The 24,978-nt window shown below is 37.7% G+C and overlaps 1 protein-coding gene across 1 annotated transcript; it reads left to right on the forward strand.

Moving 5' to 3' along the window:
- The first annotated feature begins 311 nt into the window (after positions 1 to 311).
- LOC108710394 (extracellular calcium-sensing receptor) lies at positions 312 to 24,373 on the forward strand. Its single transcript, XM_018251529.2, has 12 exons — positions 312 to 430; positions 917 to 1,205; positions 2,751 to 3,581; positions 3,693 to 3,755; positions 4,330 to 4,557; positions 10,822 to 10,909; positions 15,529 to 15,769; positions 18,588 to 18,879; positions 20,707 to 21,537; positions 22,543 to 22,767; positions 23,041 to 23,164; positions 23,463 to 24,373. Exons 1-12 carry the CDS (start codon positions 312 to 314, stop codon positions 24,371 to 24,373), a joined length of 4,242 nt encoding a protein of 1,413 aa, XP_018107018.2.
- Positions 24,374 to 24,978: the final 605 nt, after the last annotated feature.

A 24,978-nucleotide genomic window follows, 5' to 3' on the forward strand; every position in this document is an offset into this window, starting at 1 on the left:
GAGAACCCTTTCAAACAGCAAAAAATAATTACAACGTGAACATAACTTTAACAGCTAAAACATCCCAATTGTTTATTTTACTAGATTTCATTGACATTTGTGACATTTGTGTTTTTTTAAAGAATTTATATCATTGTTCATGGAGTTGGGGGTTAGAATTAGTTTGTAATTTATCAATTTTGCTTTTAGGTATTTCCCTGACAGATAGTATGATTAGAATTTTGTACAAAGGGCTTTGGCTCTTTATACTGTGCCACCCTATTCTGGCTTTCTACATCAAAGACCAAGCTTGTAGGCTCCATATCTCAGAAATGGATGGGATTTTCCAGCCTGGGGAAATTATTGTGGGAGCTTTGTTACCTCTTCATATTGACAGAGTATATTACCCTGTTTCCTTCAGAGAAAGACCTCCTCGCATCAACTGTACAATGTAAGAAGGGCTTGTGTTTTTTTAACCTCCATGGCACTGTAATAAGCAAAAAAATATGTTTTTATATATCTACCCTTCTTTCTATGGTGACTTCCATACCTTAATTTATATTCCCATTTCATCTATGTTTGTAACTTTATCCGGATCATGTTTTGGTCAACAAATATCAGTTGTCATAGTTTATAATATTTGCATGATTCTAATATTTTGGTGGTGTTTCATTAGCTCAAGAAAATGTCAGAGGCAGACTGACTCTTGGACCAAGAACATTTATTGATCTTTATAGAACCTTATTTTGACCAGCCAACATGTTTCATATTTTTAGTGAATCTGATCTAAATTAAGCATATCTGATTGGATTTAATGAATCTCATCAACCAGGCAACTGCAGTTGTGGGTGTAATTTGTGGGTGTTAATGGTGACCTTGTACTTCATGTTCAGTGATTGAGAAACAATTATAATGAGACTAATATGTTCATCCAAAGATTCCACTCAGAGAACTTTCAGCAGCTCCAGGCCCTGATATTTGCTGTGGATGAGATTAACAGCAACCCCTACATTCTCCAGAATATTACTCTGGGGTTTCAAGTGTTTGATTCATGTAACGTTTTACAGAAAGACTTGCAAGGAACTTTACAAGCTTTAACGGGATACAGTTGGCCCATTCCCAATTACAGGTGTCTAGATAGTACTCTTACTGCAGTCATCGGGCCCTATGTTTCTACACCGTCAGTAATGTTGGCTCATTTATTGGGACTGTTAAGATACCCTCAGGTAAGAGACATTATCAATAATAATAATAATAATAATAATAATGTTAAAAGCTTTTATAAAACCATATAACCATATGAAGAGCAAAGTCAAACAGTACCCTCTTTATACAGTAACAGACGTGTTAGAGTTATATTTTCATGGAAGAAATTGCTATTAGTGATGAGTCAATCTGCTATTTTTCTTTGCAGAAAAATTTGTGAAACCATGGGAAAATTCATGAAATTCGGGAAATGGCAAAAATTCATGAAAAGTTTTTTGTGGTATAATTTTTCAGCCGAACTTTTTCACATTACATTTTGCGGGGGTTTCATGAAAATATTAATGATGGTGATATGTGTAATTTAGCCACAAATCCATACCTGGCAAAAAAATGTCACCCTTGACTAATGCCATCACTAATTGTTTTCATGATGTGAAGTGATTGGCTCTTTGACCAACTGTCTATACTAACTAGCACCTGTATTGCTAGTTTGTTCCATGCCCTCAGTTAAATGGATTTTGTGAATTGGCTCATATAGACAACTACAGTTGTTGGTGTGTTAGAGTTCCATAGTGTTTCTGATGATCCTTTATATTTCTTAATTAGGCAGAATATTTTAACTCCAGTTTCCCCAACTGAATTCTGTTACCTTCTAAAAACTTCTTAAAAAACTTAACAATTTGTCTATAAAGCTATCTGAAGTAAAACTATGACATTTTTAGTTTGTGCTGCAGAGATTATATAGAACTTAATTAGAACTAATTAGAATTTTTGCCAAAATTTTGTAAAAAATGGAATATATACCTCCCACTGACTTCTTGAAATGCTCACCAAGAGGCAAATTCACTAAAGTGAGAAGCAGCTAACGCTAGCGCAAATTCGCCAGCGTGACGTAATTTCATTACTTTGCCAATTTACTAACAGGCACTGGCATAAATTCGTGAATGAAGTGGACCTACTCTAGCGCTACTTCGCACCCTTACGCCAGGCGAAGTTGCGATATGGCGAAACTATACAGTGGGCACATGTATATGGAAAAATAACAACTCCATTTTATTTTATGAAGCTTTCCCAGGCTTGTGTAGTGTAATGTATTTGCTGCTACATATACGTCCATTGTACTTTAACTTGGTGCCGTATGCGAATTAGGCATCACTAGCGTAACTTCACTTTGCTTGACGAACTAACGCTAGCGCAACTTCGCTACTGTTCGCCTCCCTGAGCGCAACTTTGCATTTTTGTGAATTTGAGTAGCGCTGGCGAAACTACGCCTGGCGAAGTGCGGCGGAGTGTGGAGAAGCTGTCGCCGGCGCAATTTCAGATTTTAGTGAATTTGCCCCCAACTTTCAGCTGCTGATTTTTTAAATTCAAATTTTCTAAATATTTTTAATTGATAGATCTTAAAAAATTGAGTTTGTAAAAAACTCAATTTCAACAATGTTTGTGATGGTGTTTTTTTCTCCAAATCTTGAATTTTAATAAATAATCCCCTAAAACTCTAATCTGATGTCAGCATCATATACGACAACTTTTAAATTGAAAAAATTTTGCTGTTTCTCTAACAGGTCAGCCATTCCTCAACCACCTCTCTCCTGAGCAATAGGAAAATATTCCCCTCTTTTTTCAGGACAGTTCCAAGTGATGCGTTTCAGTCAAAAGGAATAGCAAAGCTGGTTCTGTTTTTTGGTTGGACCTGGGTGGGTTTATTGGCTTTAGACAACGACTATGGTCAGGTTGGAATTCAGTTGGTAAAACAACAAATTACTAAAGCTGGAGCATGTGTGGCCTTCAGTGAAACTATTGTTATGAGTCAGCCAGACCGTAATGCTAAACATATAGTTAAGGTCATTAAGGAGTCAACAGCCACTACCATAATTGTCTTCTCCCTTCCTATTGATTTGGTTCCTATTCTGGAAGAGATGTTAAGACAGAACCTCTACAATAAAATGTTGGTTGGTTGTCATGGATGGACAGCTTCCAGTTTATTTTCTGATGGCAGATATTCAAAGATTGTCTCTGGCACTATTGGTTTGGCCTTCAGCAGCGGGACAATTCAAGGGTTTAGAGAATTTCTCAACAAAGCCAATCCTTTTAAGGGCATAGCAAAACACTGGCTCAAGATACTTTGGGAGGAAACTTTCTCCTGTCAGTTCCTGGATACCACAAACGTCACAGATCCACAGGAAGTGCCTACAAAAGAGTGCACAGGAGAAGAAAGTCTAGAAAATATCAGTAATAACTACAATGATGTTTTAAGTTTAAGAAGAACATACAATATATATACTGCTACATATATTGTGGCCAAAGCTTTGGAAGACCTGAAAAGCTGCAACAATGGAGATGACATCTTCTTGGATAAAAAATGTTTGAATATTTTGCAGTTTAAACCTTGGCAGGTAAAAGTTTTGACTTTGTCAATCTTTTAGAGAATTGAATTTACAAATATAGAAACCAATATATATATCAATATGATATGTCAGTAAATGATTTTTTCTTTGTTGTGCTAGGAGGAGTTGGTCAAGTGGTTAAGTGCTCAGTCTTTGCTGTGGTATCTCATGCTAGACACCCTGGTTTGATTCATTGTGCCAACTCCTTGTGACTTGGGACAAATCACCTGTTAAATTATTCCCTTCCACCTTCTGAACCCCATTTAAACTAGCATGGTGGCCCATAATCCCACCACAACCTACAATCATAAAATAATTAAATGAAAAAAAGTCTGAAAGCATCCAAGTATACTGTATGTTCTAGTAATATAATACACAAGATCCCTGAATACCTTGCAAATGATATCCTTATAAATGGTGCTAAGTGATGTCATCAATTATAATTAGTGATGTCATTTTGGTCACTTGACTTACTGAAATTTGTGTGTAAAATATGAAGATAATAGAAGTCACCTTGGGTTTACTGTATATGGTCATGGAGCTCCTTAGTAACATAACGTCCTTATATTTTACAGTAGGGGGTACGTTATTTTCTATAGTTGTTCTACTTTAGTTATACACATGCTAATCGATATTTAATGAAAATGTATCATTAAACAAAAGACAGACACTGATTTAAAATCTTTTAAATGTATAAATTCAATGAGAATATATCATTATTAAATTGCCATACTTTTGTCCAACCCCAAACTTTTAGCTTTTAAAGTACATAAAGAAAGTGAGGATCATTTTGAACAGTGGTAGGGAGCTTTTCTTTGATGAAAATGGAGATATTCCTGCAATCTATGACATTGTGAATCGGAAGCTGAGTCCAGATGGCACCATAAAGCAAGTTAAGGTTGGCAGCTACGACTCTACAGCATTTTTTGACCAGGTCCTCACTATTAACACAAGTGCCATCTTTTGGGACACAGAAGACCAACAGGTAAATAAATGCAGTTGTCTTTGAGAATATCTAGTATAGGTCAATCTAAAAACAACTGGACTTGCTGAGTAATCAATGAAGACGTCTTCCTTGATTACTCAGCAAGTCCAGTTGTTTTTAGATTGACCTATACTAGATATATCATGACCTCGATGAATGAAAATCTTCATAGTCATATTGTCTTTGAGAACCAAATACCAAATTTGGTTTCTCAACTACAAAAATAGGGTTAATTTACTAAAATTCTAATTGTTCTCATTATTTTAATATAAAAAATAAATTTTTCAGGTTTTTTGCCTGAAAGGTCCAAATTGATCTGATTTTCTGGCTTAAATAGGGACCCCTGTCATTGACTTCTACACAATCTCGGTAGGTCTGAGATGGCAGATTTTTGGATTCTGGCTTTTCGCATCATCATGCTGTAAAAAATCTTGAAAAATTGGAGCCTTTTTTTATAAAAAAGAAAAATTCTAGTTTTGCCCCAAAAAGCGACCAGATAAATTTGGAGTTTAGTAAATAACCCCTTAAATGTGTAACATGTTATTAAGCAACATGACTTTGTAAATTAGATTAATGGTATGTAACAGTTGCTAACCCTGCCTAAAACTCCTAAGGGGTCATTTTCAACCACTAGCACAGTTGCTATCACACAAATTTCCCTGAATCCCTTTTATTAAAGATACTTGCTTCTTGCACCTCAGTAGCATTCAGTTCCTCCTGCCTCAATAAGCTCAGCTGTGCTTCTTGATGAGGGGCAACCCTGGTGCTACCTCCACTTGAAAACCAGGTATTTCCAGGGATAGCACAGTGGTCTGTATCACAGTGGCCTGCAGATACAAGAGCACACTTCTCACTGATCTCTGCACTGAGAGCAAGATCCAAAATTCTGGTGTTTGGTTCAGAAAGCAGTATCAGGAGGTGCAGCTCTGCCCATAATTAATGGCAATCCTTGGTGCAGGTTGCTCCTCCTGCTACTCTATATGTTGTGCATCTCAATAACGCACAAGGTAAGGGGTGGGAGTGTTAACACCTATGTGCCTCCATCCTGATATTTTTATATCCAAATTTCCCAAGCTGACACATTGAAACCCAAGGTTAAACAATGACCATGATCCCTGGTTACTAACTACTGGGCATATCAGCCTAGAACTGCTGGTCAGGAAGACCAATTAAACCCTAATTACTGGGACTTTAATATTGCTTATACATTTAATTTAATTACTGAGGTAATGCACATTACTGTGCTAAGCAATTAACACTTATGAGTGCCATTACTCATAGCTATCAATCAGCAATGCGTTTTCATCAGTCCACTAGTCTTCTGTAACTAGAAAAGAAGAGTGAAGGTCTAGTTGCTATGGGTTACTGCACTGCTGCAGTTGAGCACCTTTGTTGGTAAATCAGCTCTATTATTTTGAGGTACAAGTCAATGCAGTGTTCATTCACTTGGCCTTCGTGACACACTTCGTGGTTCTCTTCTTACATCACCAATCGTTCCTTCAGTGTCTCCTACAATGGAGTATCATCTTCTCCCTATGTCTTTCTGTTGGGGTTCCTCAAGGCTCTGTCCTGGGACCATTACTATTCTCCCTCTATACTTCCTCCCTCGGCAAATTAATCAACTCGTATGGTTTCCACTACCACCTCTATGCTGACGATACTCAGATCTATCTCTCATCTCCTGATCTCAACCCAGAACTCCTAACTCGGGTCTCCTCCTGCCTGTCCGCTATCTCTACCTGGATGTCGCAACGCTACCTTAAATTAAACCTCTCTAAAACTGAAATGGTTCTCTTTCCTCCAACTAACACCAGTAACATCCAGGAAGTATCCATCATAGTAAACAATTCCACTATCACCCCCTCTCCCCAGGCCTGGTGCCTTGGGGTTATCCTAGATTCTGCCCTGTCATTCACTCCTCATATCCAGTCACTTATTAAATCATGTCACTTCCAGCTAAGGAACATATCCAAAATACGATCAATTATCACCCAAGATGCTGCCAAAATTCTTATTCACTCTCTCGTCATATCACGTCTAGACTACTGTAACTCTCTTTTGATTGGCCTTCCCCTCCAGAGACTGTCACCTCTCCAGTCCATAATGAACACTTCTGCGAGGCTCATACACCTCAGCAACCGCTCCTCCTCTGCCTCACCATTCTGTCAATCCCTGCACTGGCTTCCGTTACCTTTCAGAATCAAATTCAAATTAATGACACTGACTTTCAAAGCACTTCATAACTCTGCCCCACCCTACATCTCTGAACTCATCTCTATATACTCACCCAATCGCTTACTACGCTCCTCTACTGACCTACTACTCAACTCTTCTCTCATTACCTCCTCACATGCTTGCATTCAACACTTTGCAAGGGCTGCACCCCTCCTCTGGAACTCTCTCCCACGTTATGTCTTTCTCCCAACCTTTCTGCTTTTAATAGATCTCTTAAAACGCACTTGTTTCGAGAAGCCTACCCTCACTTTGCTTAACTACCAAACGCAACACCACATACAGTACCACATTTCTCACCCACTTAATTTGATCTTGCCCACTCCCACTCCCACACCTTGTGTATTACTCCCTTCCCTTTAGAGTGTTCTTTCTACATAGGGCCTTCCTCACCTTTTTGTACCTGTATTGATTGTGAAGTATGTAACTCCATATGTTCTATGTATATAATTCATGTGATTTAGTTGTATAATCACATTTACTTTACAGTGCTACGCAATATGTTGGCGCTATATAAATACATGTTAATAATAATAATTTTGATGAAAGATTTCTATGTCAGTAAATGAGCTTATGTAACATCCAAACACATTGTTGAAAGAGACTTTGTGCTGTTTCCCACACTGTTAAAACAATAACATTACATTAAATGTCACCCCAGATCCCCGTCTCTGTCTGTAGCCAAAGCTGCACCCCAGGTTTCAGGAAGGCACCCATAAGTGGGAAACCAGCCTGTTGCTTCCAATGTGTCCCATGTCCCCACGGTGAGATCTCCAATATCACAGGCAAGTGATGGATTCATCTTCTGCTTACATGACAGAAATGTCCTTATAAATATTAGATATACAATCAGAAAATAATGGGGGAGATTTTCTAGCAGAGGAAGGCAAGGTATTTAAGGGTGAGTCTTTATAAATAAATATTTGGACAATGTTTATCAGATTTGTCAATATATTCATATTTATCTGTACATGGGTGTAGCTCTGCAATGTTGTTGCAAATTGCAAAATGCAAGTGCCAGGGGACAAGGGTCTGTGACTGGAAAGTAGGGATACATCGAATGCAGGACTCGGTTTTGGATTTGGCCAGGATTCCGCATTTTTAGCAGTATTCAGATTCGGCTGAATCCTTGTGCCTGGCCAAACAGAATCTGAATCCTAATGTGCAAATTTTCATCACAAAACAAGGAAGTAAAAATCTTTTTCCCTTCCTGACACTAATTTGCATATGCAAATTAGGATTCAGATTCGGTTCGGTATTTGCCTGAATCTTTCACAAAGGATTCAGGGATTTGGCTGATTTCTAAATAGTGGATTCGGTGCATCCCTACTGGAAAGATGTAAGAAATGCCCAAAAATGACGCACATAACTTACTGGAAGAGCCCAGATACACTGCCCTGAGCCTTAAGCTAAGGGAGCAGATCCCACCATAAAGATGTAGAGTAGGCACGCGAATAACAATCTCCCAAACAGTTGTGATTTATTTAATTACACATGGAGGTAGCATTACACATTTCATGTTCAACAAACACTTAGGGGCACATTTACTTAGCTCGAGTGAAGGATTAGAATGAGAAAAACGTTGAATTTCGAAAAAAAATTTGGCTGCTTCGAACATCGAATTGGCTACCTCGACCTTAGACTACGACTTCGAATCGAACGATTCGAACTAAAAATCGTTCGACTATTCGACCATTCAATAGTCGAAGTACTGTCTCTTTAAAAAAAACGTTGACTACCTACTTCGCCACTTAAAACCTACCAAGCACCAATGTTAGCCTACCTTCCCCATAAGCTTTCTAAGCAATTTCTGATCGAAGGAAAATCATTCGATTGATGGATTAAAATCCTTCGAATTGTTCGATTTAAAGGATTTAATCGTTCGATCAAACGATTTTTCCTTTGATCGTTCGATCAAAGTAAATGTGGTAAATCCTTCGATATTTGAAGTCGAAGGATTTTACTTTGATGGTCGAATATCGAGGGTTAATTAACCCTCGATATTTGACCCTTAGTAAATGTGCCCCTTAGCCAAAGGCTAGACTAGATGTTTGTTGAACACAAAACATATACTGTAAGGCTACCTCCATGTGTAAATAAATAAATCACAAATTGATTTTCCATGTCTGTTTGGGAGATTGTTATGGAGGAAATGTGCCCCATGTGAGGCCCGTCGGGATGCCTGTTGGAAACTGTGGCAATAAGCCTGCCAGAGCTCCACAAGACCTGTAGTACTTAAGCAATAAGATTCAACACTGGAGCCAGTGTCTCTCATGTAATGTCACAATAGTCACATTGGTCTATTAAATAAATAAAAAGATAAATAAAAAAGATATAAAGTTATACCATAATTGCTTACTGATGATACACGTTGAATCCCAGTAAAACACTTTCAAGGAACTAATTGAGACCTTCTTAGATCTTTACTATTACCAACATTACCCACTATTGGACATTGACTCAAAGCACAAAGGTGCAGGTGTAGATACATTTTCCAATGAAAAGTGCACTCTTGCACTCATAGATGCAACACTAGCAATTCCAGGGTCCCCATAGTGGTTTGTGACCATAGACACGAATAAGTTGTGACATACTGGATGATTCAGATGTTAATGCAGTTATTAATGCCACACACATTGAGGCACTGGAAGAGACTACATATTGACTTTGAAAAACGTGCGCTGAAACCTGAGCAAGTTCAGATAAATAAATGTGACACTTTGACAGGGGTACAGAAGTTTTCTGGATTCTGTGTAGGATTTGTGGATGTTGGTCAGCTTGAGATGACATCACTTCTGATCCAAGGTGATGGCCTACAATGATGAAACTTCTGGTTTCATGGTGGTATCAGGCAGTAGGTTGGGTTGCAAATAAAGCAGTTGAGGGTTGGATCATGTGATTGATAAAAATTTAGGTTGCAAGTCTGAGATGCCCTTAGGTGTATGTTGACAAACCAACACTTTCAGGTTCCTGTCAGATATTATGACAATAGAGGTGAAGTAAGAGCTCTGTCTGTAGCAGAAAACACACATGACTTCATAAATACGCCCCATCCCTTAGCTAACAAGGTTACAGAAAATATTGTTGTATCCATTGGTCATTCAGAGCCAGTACTAAGGACCTTCATGGACTAAACATATGGAACCTCCACTGTAATTGATTGAAATAACAATGTCACAAATTATCAAAATTATTAACACCGGCTTTTTATTGTAAACAGTATGTTCACACTTTTCACTTGTTAATGGATTTCTGGTTGATCCTTGGTTCTTGCCCTTGTAAATGCCAGTTATTTTCTGCCTGAATCTGGTTTTCCTTGATTTCTGAGGAAACAAAAGGCAATGCAGCCTTTGCATTCCGCACATATAATAGAAGCAATACTATAGCGCTTTAATTATATTATTTCTTTCTAGGAGCCATTTTTAACCAAATTGTTAGTCTTCATATGAAACCATTTCACATTGTTGTAAATTGAGTATTGTCCTCCTCTTAATATTTACAGTAAGTTTATAGAAAAGGGTACAAACAGTATATCCATTTATTTTGTGTTCTCTTTTAGACTCTGTTGATTGTATGAAGTGTTCATGGGATGAATGGCCTAACCTGAAGAAATCTAAATGCATCCAAAAGAATATAGAATACCTCTCCTATGATGATCCTTTGGGGGCAGGCTTGGCAACAACAGGCATTTTGTCCACCTTGATTCCAGTTTTAATCTTAAGACTTTTCATTACTTATCGAGAAACTCCAATAGTGAAAGCCAATAACTATTCTTTAAGTTGTCTTCTTCTGCTCTGTCTGTCCCTCTGCTTCCTCTGCTCCTTGACTTTTATTGGTTACCCTCAGCCTGAAAAATGTCTACTCCGCCAAGCTGCATTTGGGTTGGTGTTTGCTCTCTGCATCTCTTGCATTTTGGCCAAAACTATTTTAGTGGTTCTTGCCTTTATGGCCACAAAACCTGGCAGCAAACTGAGAAAATGGACCAGTCGCTCAGTGTCCTACATGTTTATATTCTCTTGTTTCTTTGTACAGTTTCTTTTATGCTTGACATGGTTGCTCAGAGCACCTCCTTTTACAGAATACAACATTCAACTTAAACCTGAACTCATCATTGTTCAATGTAACAATGGTTCTCCTGCAGCTTTCTGGAGTATGTTAGGGTATCTTGGTGTCCTGGCCACCATCAGTTTTATTGTTGCATTCTTAGCTAGAAGTCTCCCTGGGAACTTCAATGAAGCTAAATTCATCACCTTTAGCATGCTGGCTTTTCTCAGTGTCTGGTTGTCCTTCATCCCAGCATCTCTAAGTGCACAAGGCAAATATACAGAGGCAATGGAGATCTTTGCCATCCTGTCCTCTAGTTGGGCCTTAGTAGGGTGCATGTTTATCCCTAAATGCTTCATCTTACTGTTTAGACCCAACATGAATGCCAAGATACAGCTCATTAAGCATTAAGAAAGACAGTAGAAAATGAACGATCAACATTTATGTTGAAGGGACTTTGGTTCAAGAACGGGTAGCTATTAGTGATGGGCGAATTTATTTGCGATGAATTTTTGAGTTTCACCGCCGGCGAAAAAATATATTTGATGCCCGTGACAATCCTAGAATTTTCCGAGGAATTTTCACGTTTCGCAAATTCACTAATTTTTAGCGAAGCAGAACGGGAGAAATTCGCCCATCACTAGTAGCTATAAAAATCTTAATTTTAGGGAAGGTAATTTTGTTTAAATCATGTACTAGGTTTACTTACTCTCTTCCTTTCCCATTAGATCTTACTTTGTGAGTGTTGTAATGAAGATTATTATTGATTGTAGGTCAGTTATTTATTACTATTTTACTTTCAAGTTTGGGGTTGCTTTCTCTGGAGAAGAGGCTCTTGGGAGAGGACATGGACATGATTACTCTTTCCAAGTACATTTCAGGACATTACAGACAGATAGCAGGAGATCTTTTTTCCCCATAAAACAGATCAATGAAGAAGATGTCCCCATTAAACTAGAGGAACAGAACTTTAATTTGAGGCAGAGTAGGTGGTTCTTCACAGCGAGGGCAATGAGGTTTGGGAATGCCCTGCCGTGTGATGTTGTGATGGTAGATTTTATAAACTCCTTTAAGAAAGGCTTGGGTGATTTCTCAAACAAACATACTTTCCAAGGTTATTGTGATATTAATATCTACATTTAGTTTAGAATAGATAATAGCATTTACAGTTTATATAGGAGAGTGTATAGGTAGTTCTGTATAACATATGTGCACTGGGTTTCATTCGAAGGGGTTGCACTTGATGGGCTTTGATATTTTTCAACCCAAATTAACAATGTAACTATGTAATGTAATATACAAAAACACAAGACAAAGGAAGAAAATGTAATTTTGACTCATATCATCTCAGTTATTAAGTTATGGTACTTTGATCCACCGCAAGGATTGTAAAAAGTTAACAGGCTGCTATAAATAGGGATGTAGCGAACTGCCGATTTGGTGTTCGCGAACGCCGTTTGCGAACACCGGCAAAAAATGCGAACGTTCGCGAACAGTTCGCGAACTTCGAACACCCGCTAAAATCGTTCGATTCGAACGATCGAAGGATTTTAATCGTTCGATTGAACGATTTTCATTCGAATCGAATGATCGAAGCATTTTCATTCGATCGAATGCTTACAATCGTTCGAACGAATGGAAATCGTTCGATTTTTAGCGGTCGCAGGAATTCGAATGGTCGAACGATTTGTATTCGAATCGAACGCGAACTCAAAATGCGAACGTCGCGCGACGTTCGCGAACATTCGGCGGACGCGAACGGTCGAAGTTCGCGCGAACAAGTTCGCCGGCGAACAGTTCGCTACATCCCTAGCTATAAATTCATTTTTAATTTTGTCTTTATATTTGTGTAGCACCATAAATACTTTGGGGTAGTATGATTTACATCTGCCCTCAAGAGTATAGCTGGACCCTCGCAACACTATTGGATAAAGGGTCTCCTGGCTGAATTATAACTCTCAAAATTTTCACAAAAAACATCGGTACCAGGAATAGTATATTTGAAGACATGACAAAAGAGAACTTCCTTTGTATACCAAATATGGCACAGTCAAATCACATCATACACCAACGTGTTAGAGACACCAGTCTCTGCCCCCATGTATATCAGAGTCCTACCTACCTAAGAACCTACAAACTGGTGTCATCATGGGAACAAACCTACACTTATAAGAGGCCTATCACATCCTGTATAATAAAAGTTCTTTTAAAATTAAACACAAAATACAAATTCTTTTTTTTTTATTAAAACATCCATACTGGTTATAAATGCTTTAAAAACTCTCAGCTGCCAATCATATATTGTGTGCCTTAGGCATAGAGGCGGGGCAGGTAATAACTTTCACTTTACATTCTGCATATCTTAGTGATCTAGTGATGGAAGAATTTTTCCCTGTTTCGCTTCACCGGAAATTTTGCAAAACGGCACATTCGCCGGCATCCATTTTTTTTGACGCCAGAGAATTTTCCCGGCAGTTTCGCGAATTTATTCACCGGCAGCGAATCACGCAAATTTGCAGCAAATTCACTTCTGGCGAATAAATTCGCCCATCATTAAACAGAACACAACTTCCTGCTTAGGCAAAAATGTAATGTATAAAGGCTGGAGTGAGTGGATGTGTAACATAATAGCCAGAACACTACTTCCTGCTTTTCAACTCTCTAACTCGGAGTTAGTGAGTGACTATAAGGGGGGCCACATGGGACATAACTGTTCAGTGAGTTTGTAATTGATCCTCCGTATTCAGCTCAGATTCAAAAGCAACAGTTATGACCCATGTGGCCCCCCTTCAAGTCACTGATTGGTCACTGCCTGGTAACCAATCAGTGGAAATCAAGAGAGCTGAAAAAGTAGTGTTCTGGCTATTACGTTAGACATCCAGTCACTCCAGCCTTTATACATTATATTTTTGGCTAACAAACTATATTAGATACATTTTTTTATTTGGTACAGCCTATCTATTTATCCAGTTTTATTTTTATACCGAACAATTCCTTTAATAACAGAAACAAGATTGAAATAATTTATATATTGTAAATGAAGTTTATTTTGCTTGACTAATGTCATAAAATAGGATTTGGAATTGTTTCTTCAGGTGGCAGGTCCCCTTTAATCTTGGTGGAGCACAAAGCTTCTCAGGCTTCACACAACCTCATGCAGCGCAGTAACGCATTTGCCCCTAGATTGGTGTATTTAATGTGCAAGCAATTTGTGAATTATGAACTGTGATTGGCCTCAAAAGGTTTTTAAATGTGACATAATTGCAAACTGTGAATATTTATGCACACATTCTGGGTTATTTATAAAGTTTGCGCAAGGCATATTTTTTTTCAAATGTGGTTATTTCCCCCCAGCAAATACATATTGCATTGCTGTGGCCATTTTTGATTTCTTTGTGAATCACAGTGAGATATTTATTTCAACGCCCATTGACTTCAATGCATTTTGCAAATTTGTATCCGTTTTGCACATTTTTTTGCAGTTTTGCACATTTTTCCGGCGAAGCTAAATGGGAGAACTTAGCTGATCACTATTGAACATAAATCTTGTCCAGCTTTATAAATAAAGCTGAATACGTTTATAAATGAGCCCTTCTGTGTTTTAGTAAGGCATCCAGTTTGGGGACGGGAAAAATCACTAAAAGATAATTTAAAATGTGAACTGCCCCTTTTAGAGACTTAAGGGCCAATTCATTAACTTTGAGTGAAGGATTCGAAGTAAAAAACTTTAGAATTTCGAATGATTCGAACTAAAAATCGTTCGACTATTCGACCATTCGATAGTCGAAGTACTGTCTCTTTAAGAAAAAACTTTGACCCCCTAGTTCGCCACATAAAAGCTACCGAACCCAATGTTAGCCTATGGGGAAGGGATAATCCTTCGATCGTTGGATTGAAATCCTTCGAATTTGCGCAAAATCTGTCGACTCCGATATTCGAAGTCGAAGGATTTTCATTCCGAGTCGAATATCGAGGGTTAATTAACCCTCGATATTCGACCCTTGATGAATTTGCCCCTTAGCCTACAATATACATTCCCTATTCATATGCAATCATGTCCATGCAATCCTCCTTGTTTTTTTCCCTCTAAATATTCCCCCAGTATCCCTTATCCATGCACTTTTCCTTCTTCCTCTTTGGTCTCCTTTTCAGCTGATAATGAATTACAATCAGCTTCACTGAAATGGTTAAGCTTTGTATTCAGGCACTGATATTATCAAATCCATAGATAAAAGTGATTTACCCTTGAGTTAGAACCAGGTCCCAAGAACAATTAAATAGTAGAGAATTCTATAGAGAGGTCTCATTTGGTTCTTTGGAACAGAAAAGGCAGCCATGAATTTTATATAAATGCTCTGCCACAATCTACTATGGAGTTGAAATAGTTAATGCTGCAGTTGGACCAACACATCATATTTCATTTTCTCTGTAGGAGGGAAACTAAAGAATCCCATTCCATGAAAGAGAAGTAAGTATTATATGATTTATTTTATCCTTTGCCTTTCATCTTCTAGCCCCCAACCCCCCACCTCTGTTATACACTGACCACTGCTATTCTCATCCTAGCCCAAAATAGAATTCCCAGTTATTACCTTTGGAAATCTCTCTGCATTAGAAGAAATCCAACGAGGCATGCATTGGGTAATTCCAACTGTTGTGGAAATGAACAAATGACAATGTAATTTGTGTTTGCAGGTTTTATGCCGACTGGTAATTCAATGGATCCTTTACACACAGTAGTGTTACGCCTTATTCTGTTGGAACTTATTCTGGCTTTGTACATCGATGAACAAGTTTGTCATCTCCAAGTCTCAGAGATAAAGGGAATTATACAGCCTGGGGATGTGATGTTGGGGGGATTGTTCACACTTCATATAGACAAAGTGTATCAGCAAGTGTCATTTACTGAGAAACCTCCCGGAATCAACTGTACAACGTAAGATAATGTTACTCTTGGGGTGTTGTTGAGTAGCCTTAATTCTGTAATGATGTACAGGTATGGGACCTGAATGATAGAGACCTGGGATCTTTCTGTAATTTTCACCTCCATTTCTACTAAAAAAATAATATAAAAATGTATTAAACCCCAAATAATTGTTTTGCCTCCATTAAGGATTAATAATATCTTAGTTTGTATCAAGTACAAGGTATGGTTTTCTCATTACATTCTCTTAAATTTCATTTCTCATTATTATCATTTTTAAGAATTTGAATTATTTGATGAAAATGGAGTCTATCGGAGATGGCCTTCCCATAATTTGGAGTCTTCTGGATAACAGTTTCCAGATAATGGATCCTATACCTGTAACTATATGCAGGCTTCAGCTATATGAAGCAAGCTTCAGCACCAAACTCCACCCACACTGAAATTAATAGTGCTCCGTGCGTACTACATATACATCTACACACATCTATACTAAACTCCCCAAAAACGTTGCATTTTAATATACACTAAATCATCACACTACTAAAATCTGAATTTATCACATTTTTAAAATAAAACAACCATGACCAAACTCCCAAACCTGATTTTTACCTTATTTATTATTAAAAAAAGCTCAATTTAATAGGTTTGGTTAAAAACTCTATAAAATAAAGAGAAAACTAGAATCCTGTGAATTGTTCTGGGTTTTTTCACGAATTGCTGATTGGATTTTTGGGATAATTCCAGCGCAGACCACAGAAACGTCAAAATAGGAAAGAGACCTCTGCCATTGACTTATTCACAAACTCGGCAGGTCTAAGGTGGCAGATTTTCAGATTCTGTCATTTTGTAGAATAAATCCCCAAAAATTTGCAATTCATCCCAAAAAGCCTGACCAGATTCATTCAGAGTTTAGTAAATAACCCCCTGATGTTCTTTGTTCACTTTTCATCCATTGAGTCTCCATTTCACTTTTTATGTGACATTTTAGTGATGGGCGAATTTGCGCGAAAAATTCGCGAAATGGCGCCGTGAATTTTCGTGGGCATTTCTCGAATTTATTCGCTGGCGGCGAATCGCGCAAATTCGCTGCGAATTCGCTGCGAATTCGATGCGAATTCGCGCCTGGCGAATAAATTCGCCCATCACTAGATATTTTTTTTTAAGAAAAAAACACTGTTCCCAAACCTCCAGGTAAAAAAATACAGCAATGTTTTGTATTTATGTTCCATAAATAGAAAATACTAATACCAATGTCCCCTCTAATTCCTTATTGGCCATGTGCACAAAAGAATTATTTGGGGCACACATTTTCAACTTCTGTGCACATTTTTAAAAACTGTGTGCACAGGTCAGAATAGATGCAACACAGTGGCGTAACTACCGGGGGAGCAGGGGGTACAATTGGACCAGGGTCCGCACCCCCGCAGGGCCCCCCGGCAGTCACACGCCCCACTGCAGCGGCTGCAGCGCTGCACGGAAGAGGGTGGGGGCAGGGCCCGGCTGCACGCCCCGCACCAGAGCCGTCTCTGTTGCAACATTTTGTGTTTTCACACAAAATGCTTTGTGCGCACCACGATTTGCTTGTGTGTGCTGGTCTCAAAATGTGTGTGCACAAGCACACATCTTAGAGGGAACATTGACTGGTACTAAACCAGTCATGCATTCTTGTCCATAGTCAAACATATTTATTATACAGTTGATTTTGCACCTTTTCATTTTTAGAATTATTTGATTTAATTGTTTTTGTTCATCACAAATCATGATGAATTACCTAAATCCGTTTGCAATGGCTTTTCTTTAAAAAAAACCTGTAAATTTTGCAATGTTGTGAATTATGAAAAATTCATTAGCATCTATTCAACAATGCGGGTTCTCATTTATAGACTACAACTCAAAGTTGGAACTATTTACCTATATTTTCTTTCAAATTGACACAAATGTCAGTGCATTTCCATAGCTTAGTGGCAAAGATGAGGCTTCGCTAATCGATGAACATTGCTTTGTAAGACTTGAGGTGGCCATAGACTTGCAGATTTACCTTCACATCGGGCAAACAATGGTTCTATGCCATTTCCTGATGAACCATTTAGATCAAATAAAGTAGTAAAAGAACAGATGAGATAATGTTCTGCCCCTGACAGCAATCCCACAAAAGATAGGTCTGACAAAAGCTGGTAAAAGTCTCCCACTGTCACTTTCAGTTTGATATACCCTTGCAGTTGTGGAGATACTCTTTTGGCAATTTCCGGTGCATATATTATTGGATTGTTGCTCAGTTTACCAATAGTATTTCGAATACAGTCTCCCACTGATATTGTCAGATTGGCAATACATGCAGAGATTATCAGTAGCCGACAGAAATTTTCTAACCTGTCTGATGGTCTGAACGACTGATCACCACGTCACGAAAAATGTCGGGACATTCCACACACGGCCCGAAAATCTTTGCATCTATGGCCAGCTTTATGTTCTGTCAAAAGCGTTAAGCAACAGATTTCTTTAGCTAGGGAAGAAGTAATGAGGGATTTCTTGGATGACTTTAATAATGGTTTTGACACCTAGCTAACCTAATGGTAATCCACTTTGATGATTCAAAAACATTTTGCAATATGGGCTCTGTAAAAAAAAGAGCCTTCCTTTAAGTATTGGGTCAAACTTACAATTATTGGAAATTATAAAGTTTTTTTATAATTTTGGTTAAGAAACAAACACCGTATATAAATAAAACCAATCTATAGGATGCAGTAAAAATTGGATTTGAGATTGTTTAGAAAATTTTCATGGAGGCACCTCATTTATATGTGTATTCTTTAAATCTTTCTTCAAGATTTCACTTTGAGACTTTCCAGCAGCTCCAGGCTATGATATTTGCTGTGAATGAGATCAACAGAAACCCCGATATTCTTCCCAACACCACCCTGGGATTTCAAATGTATGATTCCTGTGAGGTATTACAGAAGGAGTTGGAAGGAACTCTACAGATTTTGTCTGGAATCAATTGGCCCATACCCAATTACAGGTGTCTAGAAGTTACCCCTCTGGCTGCTGTTATAGGTGCTTCTAGTTCAACCCATTCAATTCTAGTGGCTCATGTGCTGGGCTTGTATAGATATCCTCAGGTAAAGGAGGCAGTATAAAGTCTCTATGTACTGTAAAATAATATTTATTTATATTGCTTCTAGGGGGAAACTTTTTTGTTTATTCCAGGGAAATGAGCAACGCAAATATTTTGATGGAATACTAACTATACTTCAGTATTTAGTAAATTATTTCTTTACTATGTTCTGATCAAGGAAACATGGCTGGTGCAAAACCTTTGCAATTTTGGTGGAAAAATATATCTAGATAGTGTATATTTACAGCCATAAAATATGTGTTATAGTCAGCCCAATTCTTTTAACTCTGAACTCCAAAAATATCTACACTACACCACAGCCCTAAATATGTCTAGAGTGTTGCACATGACATGACAAGTACATACTGAATAGTGCTTCCCATGCATGAATAATGTAGAAATATTTGGGAATATAATCCATGTATGTCTTCCATGTATTTTTTAATAAAGTGATACTTTTTTGTTTACCTGCAAAAGTTTGTAAAACTGTAAAGTCTTGTTAAGCTGCTTAAAACTTTCCTGTCTACATAAAATCTGCCTAAACATTAGATGATCTAGAGCAGTGGTCCCCAACCAGTAGCCCGTGAGCAACATGTTGCTCTCCAACCCCTTGGATGTTGCTCCCAGTGGCCTCAAAGCAGGTGCTTATTTTTGAATTCCAGGCTTGGAGGCAAGTTTTGGTTGCATATAAACCAGGTGCACTGCCAAACAGAGACTCAGTGTAGGTTGACAATCCACATGACATAGGGGCTACCAAATGGCCAACCACAGCCCTTATTTGGCACCCCAAGAACATTTTTCATGCTTGTGTTGCTCCTCAACTCCTTTTACTTCTGAATGTTGCTCACGGGTTCAAAAAGTTAGGGATCCCTGATCTAGAGGAAGACAAAACACCCCCCTGAAGCCTCTCCAATTTGCCTAAGAGAAGGAACAAAATCCTTCCTGAATCCGAGATGTCCATTGGATCAATCCCTGTATAAACTTTGTACTAAGCTATTTCTCGAACCCTGAATTTTCTTTCTTGTTAAAAGCCATTCAAACCTTTCTTGTAGCTGTCAATGAATATTTAAATTTTGGATCCACCTAGTATTTACTGAAATAATAATCAGATATAAGGACTTGTATTCATGCCAGAGCCAAAGAACAATTCATTAAAATTTTAATGAAAATTAGATTTCTCATGCTATCCCAGATATTAATCAATACCATTAGTGATGGGCGAATTTGCGCCAGTTTTTTGACGCCGTCGCCCGTTTTTGACGCCGGCGTCCGTTTTGGCGAATTTTTTTTGACGCCGGCGAATTTATTCGCTGGCGGCGAATCATGCAAATTCGCGCCTGGCAAATAAATTCGCCCATCACTAAATACCATTTAATTATATGTGATCATTATAATTAGTCCCAATAAGCTGATCTGTTTTGTAAAGTGTATTTTTAGAAAGTTCCACTTGTGATATATCAACATTTAAAAATTATGTGAGATATATTATTTTAATGTGTGGGACCTGAGGGTTTCCATCATGTGGTGCACCATACCGTAAGGCTATAAAATGGGATATTTTATATCAGTTACAAAATACTTTATTATTACTGAAAATAAAAGATAAATAACTGTTTGATAAATTGAATACTGTATGGGAACTTATTAGACAACATGTTTCTGATAACAAATACCATACCTGTATAATTGTATAAGAAAGTCTGAGACAGTACTTAAGATACCTTAGATACACTCTCTGAATGAAGAATTTATCTTGACTAACAGGGTGAGTCAACTAAAAAAAATAGAATTGTTTTGTTTATTAAACACTGTTAATGCTACTTCCCTTCAGGTCAGCTATTTCTCAACCAGCCCTCTCCTCAGCAACCATAGAATATTCCCATCCTTCTTTAGGACTGTCCCCAGTGATGCCTTTCAGTCACAAGGGCTGGCAAAGTTGGTGCTGCATTTTGGATGGACCTGGGTAGGATTATTGGCAACAGACAATGACTATGGTCAGCAAGGAATTCAGTTGATAAACCAAGAAATAATCAAGGCTGGAGCATGTGTAGCCTTCACAGAGTCCATACATACAAGTCAACCTGACCAAAATGCTCATCATATTGTTAGAGTCATGAAAGAGTCAACAGCCACAGCTATAGTTGTCTTCTCTCCTACTATTAATTTGGTTCCTATTCTAGAAGAAATGTTTATACAGAATGTTACCAAGAAGGTTTTGATTGCCAGTGAAGCATGGTCCACTTCCACTTTGTTTTCTGATGGAAAGTTTTCAGAAATTCTTTCAGGAACCATTGGCTTGGCCTTACATAGTGGCAGGATTCCAGGTTTTGGAGAGTTTATTGACAAACTTCACCCTTCTGTGTCATTAGGGCAATATTGGGTAAGACTTCTCTGGGAGAAATCTTTCAATTGCAAGTTCCAGGATGAGAAAAACCTCACAGATGTATCAGCAGATTCCATCAAACTGTGCACCGGTGAAGAAATTCTAGGAAATATTCAAAATAGCTTTACTGACATTTCTAGTTTAAGAGTCACTTACAATGTCTACACTGCTGTGCATGCTGTGGCCAGGGCCTTAGAAGATTTAAAAAACTGTAAAGCAGAACAAAGTCCATTCTCCAACCAGATATGCCCCAGTATATCCAATTTCACACCATGGCAGGTAATGTTTAATCTAAATGATGACCAAGCAACATGATCTCAAAGCATATAGTCTGACATATCTAATGTATGTTATAATTGCCAAACATTATGCAAAGGATCTCCCAAAACATGTTTTCTATCTGACAAACAGTAAAAAAAAATTAAATTTTTACACAAAATACATTTTGAATAAGTGAACAATTTTTGTAAATGATGTTTCCTCTTCCTCGGTATCACTACAGCAATATTTTACAGTTTCCGTTACTATTTTTTATTTTCAACAATTTTGTCATATTGTTATTAAATTTTATATATGCCGTGACTTTAGTTTTAGTAATTGATTCACATAAATCCATGTACAGTACCAGATTTTAACATAACCTGAAAATCTGTCAATAAATACAAATATTAACTCCAGTGTCAACGGCTTTTTAGCCCATGTATGAAGTTGCCTGACAGCCTGCCTATCATATCTGGCCAAAAAGTGGCCAAGTAGATATTGGGCAGGTTATAAAAATCCATTGGAAGAACCAATACATTATGCATGAACCGGAAATTTCAAGGTAAACTTTAGATAAAGCACCCAAATGTGCCCAGACCACATGCCACGATAATATGACACCTGTTTGACCAAATTAACACTGATTTATGTCCATGTTTGCTCCCAGTTAGATTATACCCCCTTTCCCTCTAAGGCTTAGCTGTACAATGGCACCCCCCTCATTGTATCTAGGGGAAATATCATAGATGTATATGCTACAAAGTGGTATACATACAGTATGAGTTGTCTTAAAGAGTATATGTTATACTATATGTTCATTACTTGTATAACGTCATTGACAATTATGTGATCTTTATCTGTGATTTTTTTCAATAAAGCTAAGCTTTGAGTGAAAATTCATTGGATCATTGGATAAGGACTGCATTAGTCCTTAATGTGGTCCTCTCTTGATAGGTCTGCAGTATTCTAATAAGTTAAATGATAGGATTACAGCTTTATGACCTTTTTTGTACTTCCCTACAGCTTTTGCAGTATATGGGAAAGGTGAAGGTTCCACTGAGCAGTGGAAGCGAGCTTACATTTGATGAAAATGGTGATCCACCAGCAGTCTATGATATTGTAAATTGGAAGCTAAAGCCAGATGGCACTATAAAACAAGTCAATATAGGCAGCTATGATGTCACTGCATCTTTTGGTCAAGTATTCTCTATTAACATAAGCGCCATCTCTTGGACTGGAGGCCAGCAGGTACAATGCTATCACTGGGCAATGTTTGAAACTGTATTTTGAGATAGGGGACTACATGGAAAGTATAAAAATATATATCAAATAAATCAATATATAAAAATAACTGTCCATGTGTCATAGTATGATTTCCAATGCCATGCATTTGTCCATTGTACACATACAGATAGTAGCAAAATAGATGTTGAATAAATATAAAATACCAATGATGTGCCTTTAGTAGGAAAATGATGTATAAATGACCTATGAAGCTGATCAAGGTAAAATTTGTCCCAGGTTCCTCTCTCGGTCTGTAGCCAGAGCTGTTCTTCAGGTTTCAGAAAGGCAAATGTAAAAGGAAAGCCAACCTGCTGCTTCCAGTGTATTCCTTGCCCTCAAGGAGAGATCTCCAATCATACAGGCAAGTGAAGAATTCCATACCATTTCCCAGTGACCCAGTATAGAGATGGTAATTATACAATTGAATGTGCACTTTAACATTTTTTACCTGTTAGTGTTCTTTGATCTTGCCATACTATATGTTGCCAATAAACATAAGGTACAACACAGGTCAAAGAAGAACATAGAAACATAAATTGTATAGTGTTGCCTGTAAATTAAATACTGCAATATTTACCTTTGTAATGTAGTCATGTAAAAGAATGTAGGAGATTCATGGGCTGCCACTTGGACAAATTACTATTTATAATCTCTTTCAGATTCTGTTGATTGTGCTAAGTGTTCATGGGATGAATGGCCAAACTTACAGAAGTCTAAATGCCTCCAAAAGAACATAGAATATCTCTCTTATGAAGATCCTTTAGGGGCAGCTCTAGCAGCTACAGGCGTTGCATCGTTTTGGGTTCCTGTTCTTATTTTGAAAATCTACATACAATATAAAACAACCCCTATAGTGAAAGCCAACAATTATTCTTTATGTTGTCTTCTTCTGCTTTGTCTGTCCCTTTGCTTCCTCTGCTCTTTGGCTTTCATTGGTTATCCTCACCCAGGCAAATGTCTGTTGCGCCAAGCTGCATTCGGCTTGATCTTTACTCTTTGTGTCACTTGTATTCTTGCCAAAACCATTATGGTGGTTTTTGCTTTCATGGCCACCAAACCTGGTAGCAAACTGAGGAAATGGACCAGTCCTTTGGTGTCTTATATAATAATTGCTATTGGATTTGGATTACAATTTATCTTATGTATGTCATGGTTATTAAAGGCACCTCCTTTTCCAGAGTATAATATTCAAACCAAACCTGGAATTATTATCATTGAATGTAACAATGGCTCTGCCACAGCTTTCTGGTGTATGTTAGGATATCTTGGTCTTTTGGCCACTGTAAGTTTTATTGTTGCTTTTATTGCCAGGAGGCTCCCTGACACATTTAATGAGGCCAAATTCATCACCTTTAGCATGCTGGCCTTTCTCATTGTCTGGGTGTCCTTCATTCCAGCATCTCTCAGTTCACAAGGCAAATATACAGAGGCAATGGAGATCTTTGCCATTCTATCTTCAACTTGGGCCTTAGTAGTGTGTCTCTTCCTTCCCAAATGTTTTATTATATTGTTCAGACCCAACATGAATTCCAGGAAAGAACTCATGAAGAAAACCAGTGCTCCGTTGTAGATGATGATAAAAAACAAATTTTAATGTGACTTGCAACTAGTAATTAGTGTGAAATTATAGTAATAATATAAGTATTTACTTTATACATAATGATGGAAGATGTTATCCAAAATGCTCGGGGCCTGGGGTTTTCCACACAAGGACACATTTCTCTAATTTGGATCTCTAATCAAGTCTACTAAATAATCATTTAAACATGAAATAAGCCAGATAGAAAGGTTTTTTTAAAAATGTGAATTATTTGATTAGAATGGAGTCTATGGGAGATGGTATTTCTGTAATTCAGAGTTTCCTAATGGGACCCATCTTATATAATAGTAATTTTAATTTACAACTTTCACTTACTACAATTAAATAGTAACAAAATAAATACATTTTCATGCCTTGGTGTTTCTTACAACCTTTGAGGGGGGTTGTAAAAAACACCTACAATTTTTAGAAATTTATTATAAAAACCCGGCTTTAACGAATTGTTGCCATGACAACTTGAATTGGATTATTTTGGATGAAAACCAGCACATGTCAAGAAACATCTTCAGGGACATCTGCCATTGACTTCTACAAAACTTCGACAGGTTTGAGGTGGAGTATTTTTGGATTAGGAT

The sequence above is a fragment of the Xenopus laevis genome, chromosome 3L (assembly GCF_017654675.1).
Source record: "Xenopus laevis strain J_2021 chromosome 3L, Xenopus_laevis_v10.1, whole genome shotgun sequence".
Classification (NCBI taxonomy): Eukaryota; Metazoa; Chordata; class Amphibia; order Anura; family Pipidae; genus Xenopus; species Xenopus laevis.

Excerpts from the sequence above, each read along its gene's own strand:
- LOC108710394 (XM_018251529.2), top strand. The coding sequence starts at position 312 with ATGGATGGGATTTTCCAGCCTGGGGAAATTATTGTGGGAGCTTTGTTA. Across the intron at positions 431-916 it reads CCTCGCATCAACTGTACAAT|ATTCCACTCAGAGAACTTTC; the intron begins GTAAGAAGGGCT and ends GTTCATCCAAAG. Across the intron at positions 18,880-20,706 it reads GCTTGTATAGATATCCTCAG|GTCAGCTATTTCTCAACCAG; the intron begins GTAAAGGAGGCA and ends ACTTCCCTTCAG.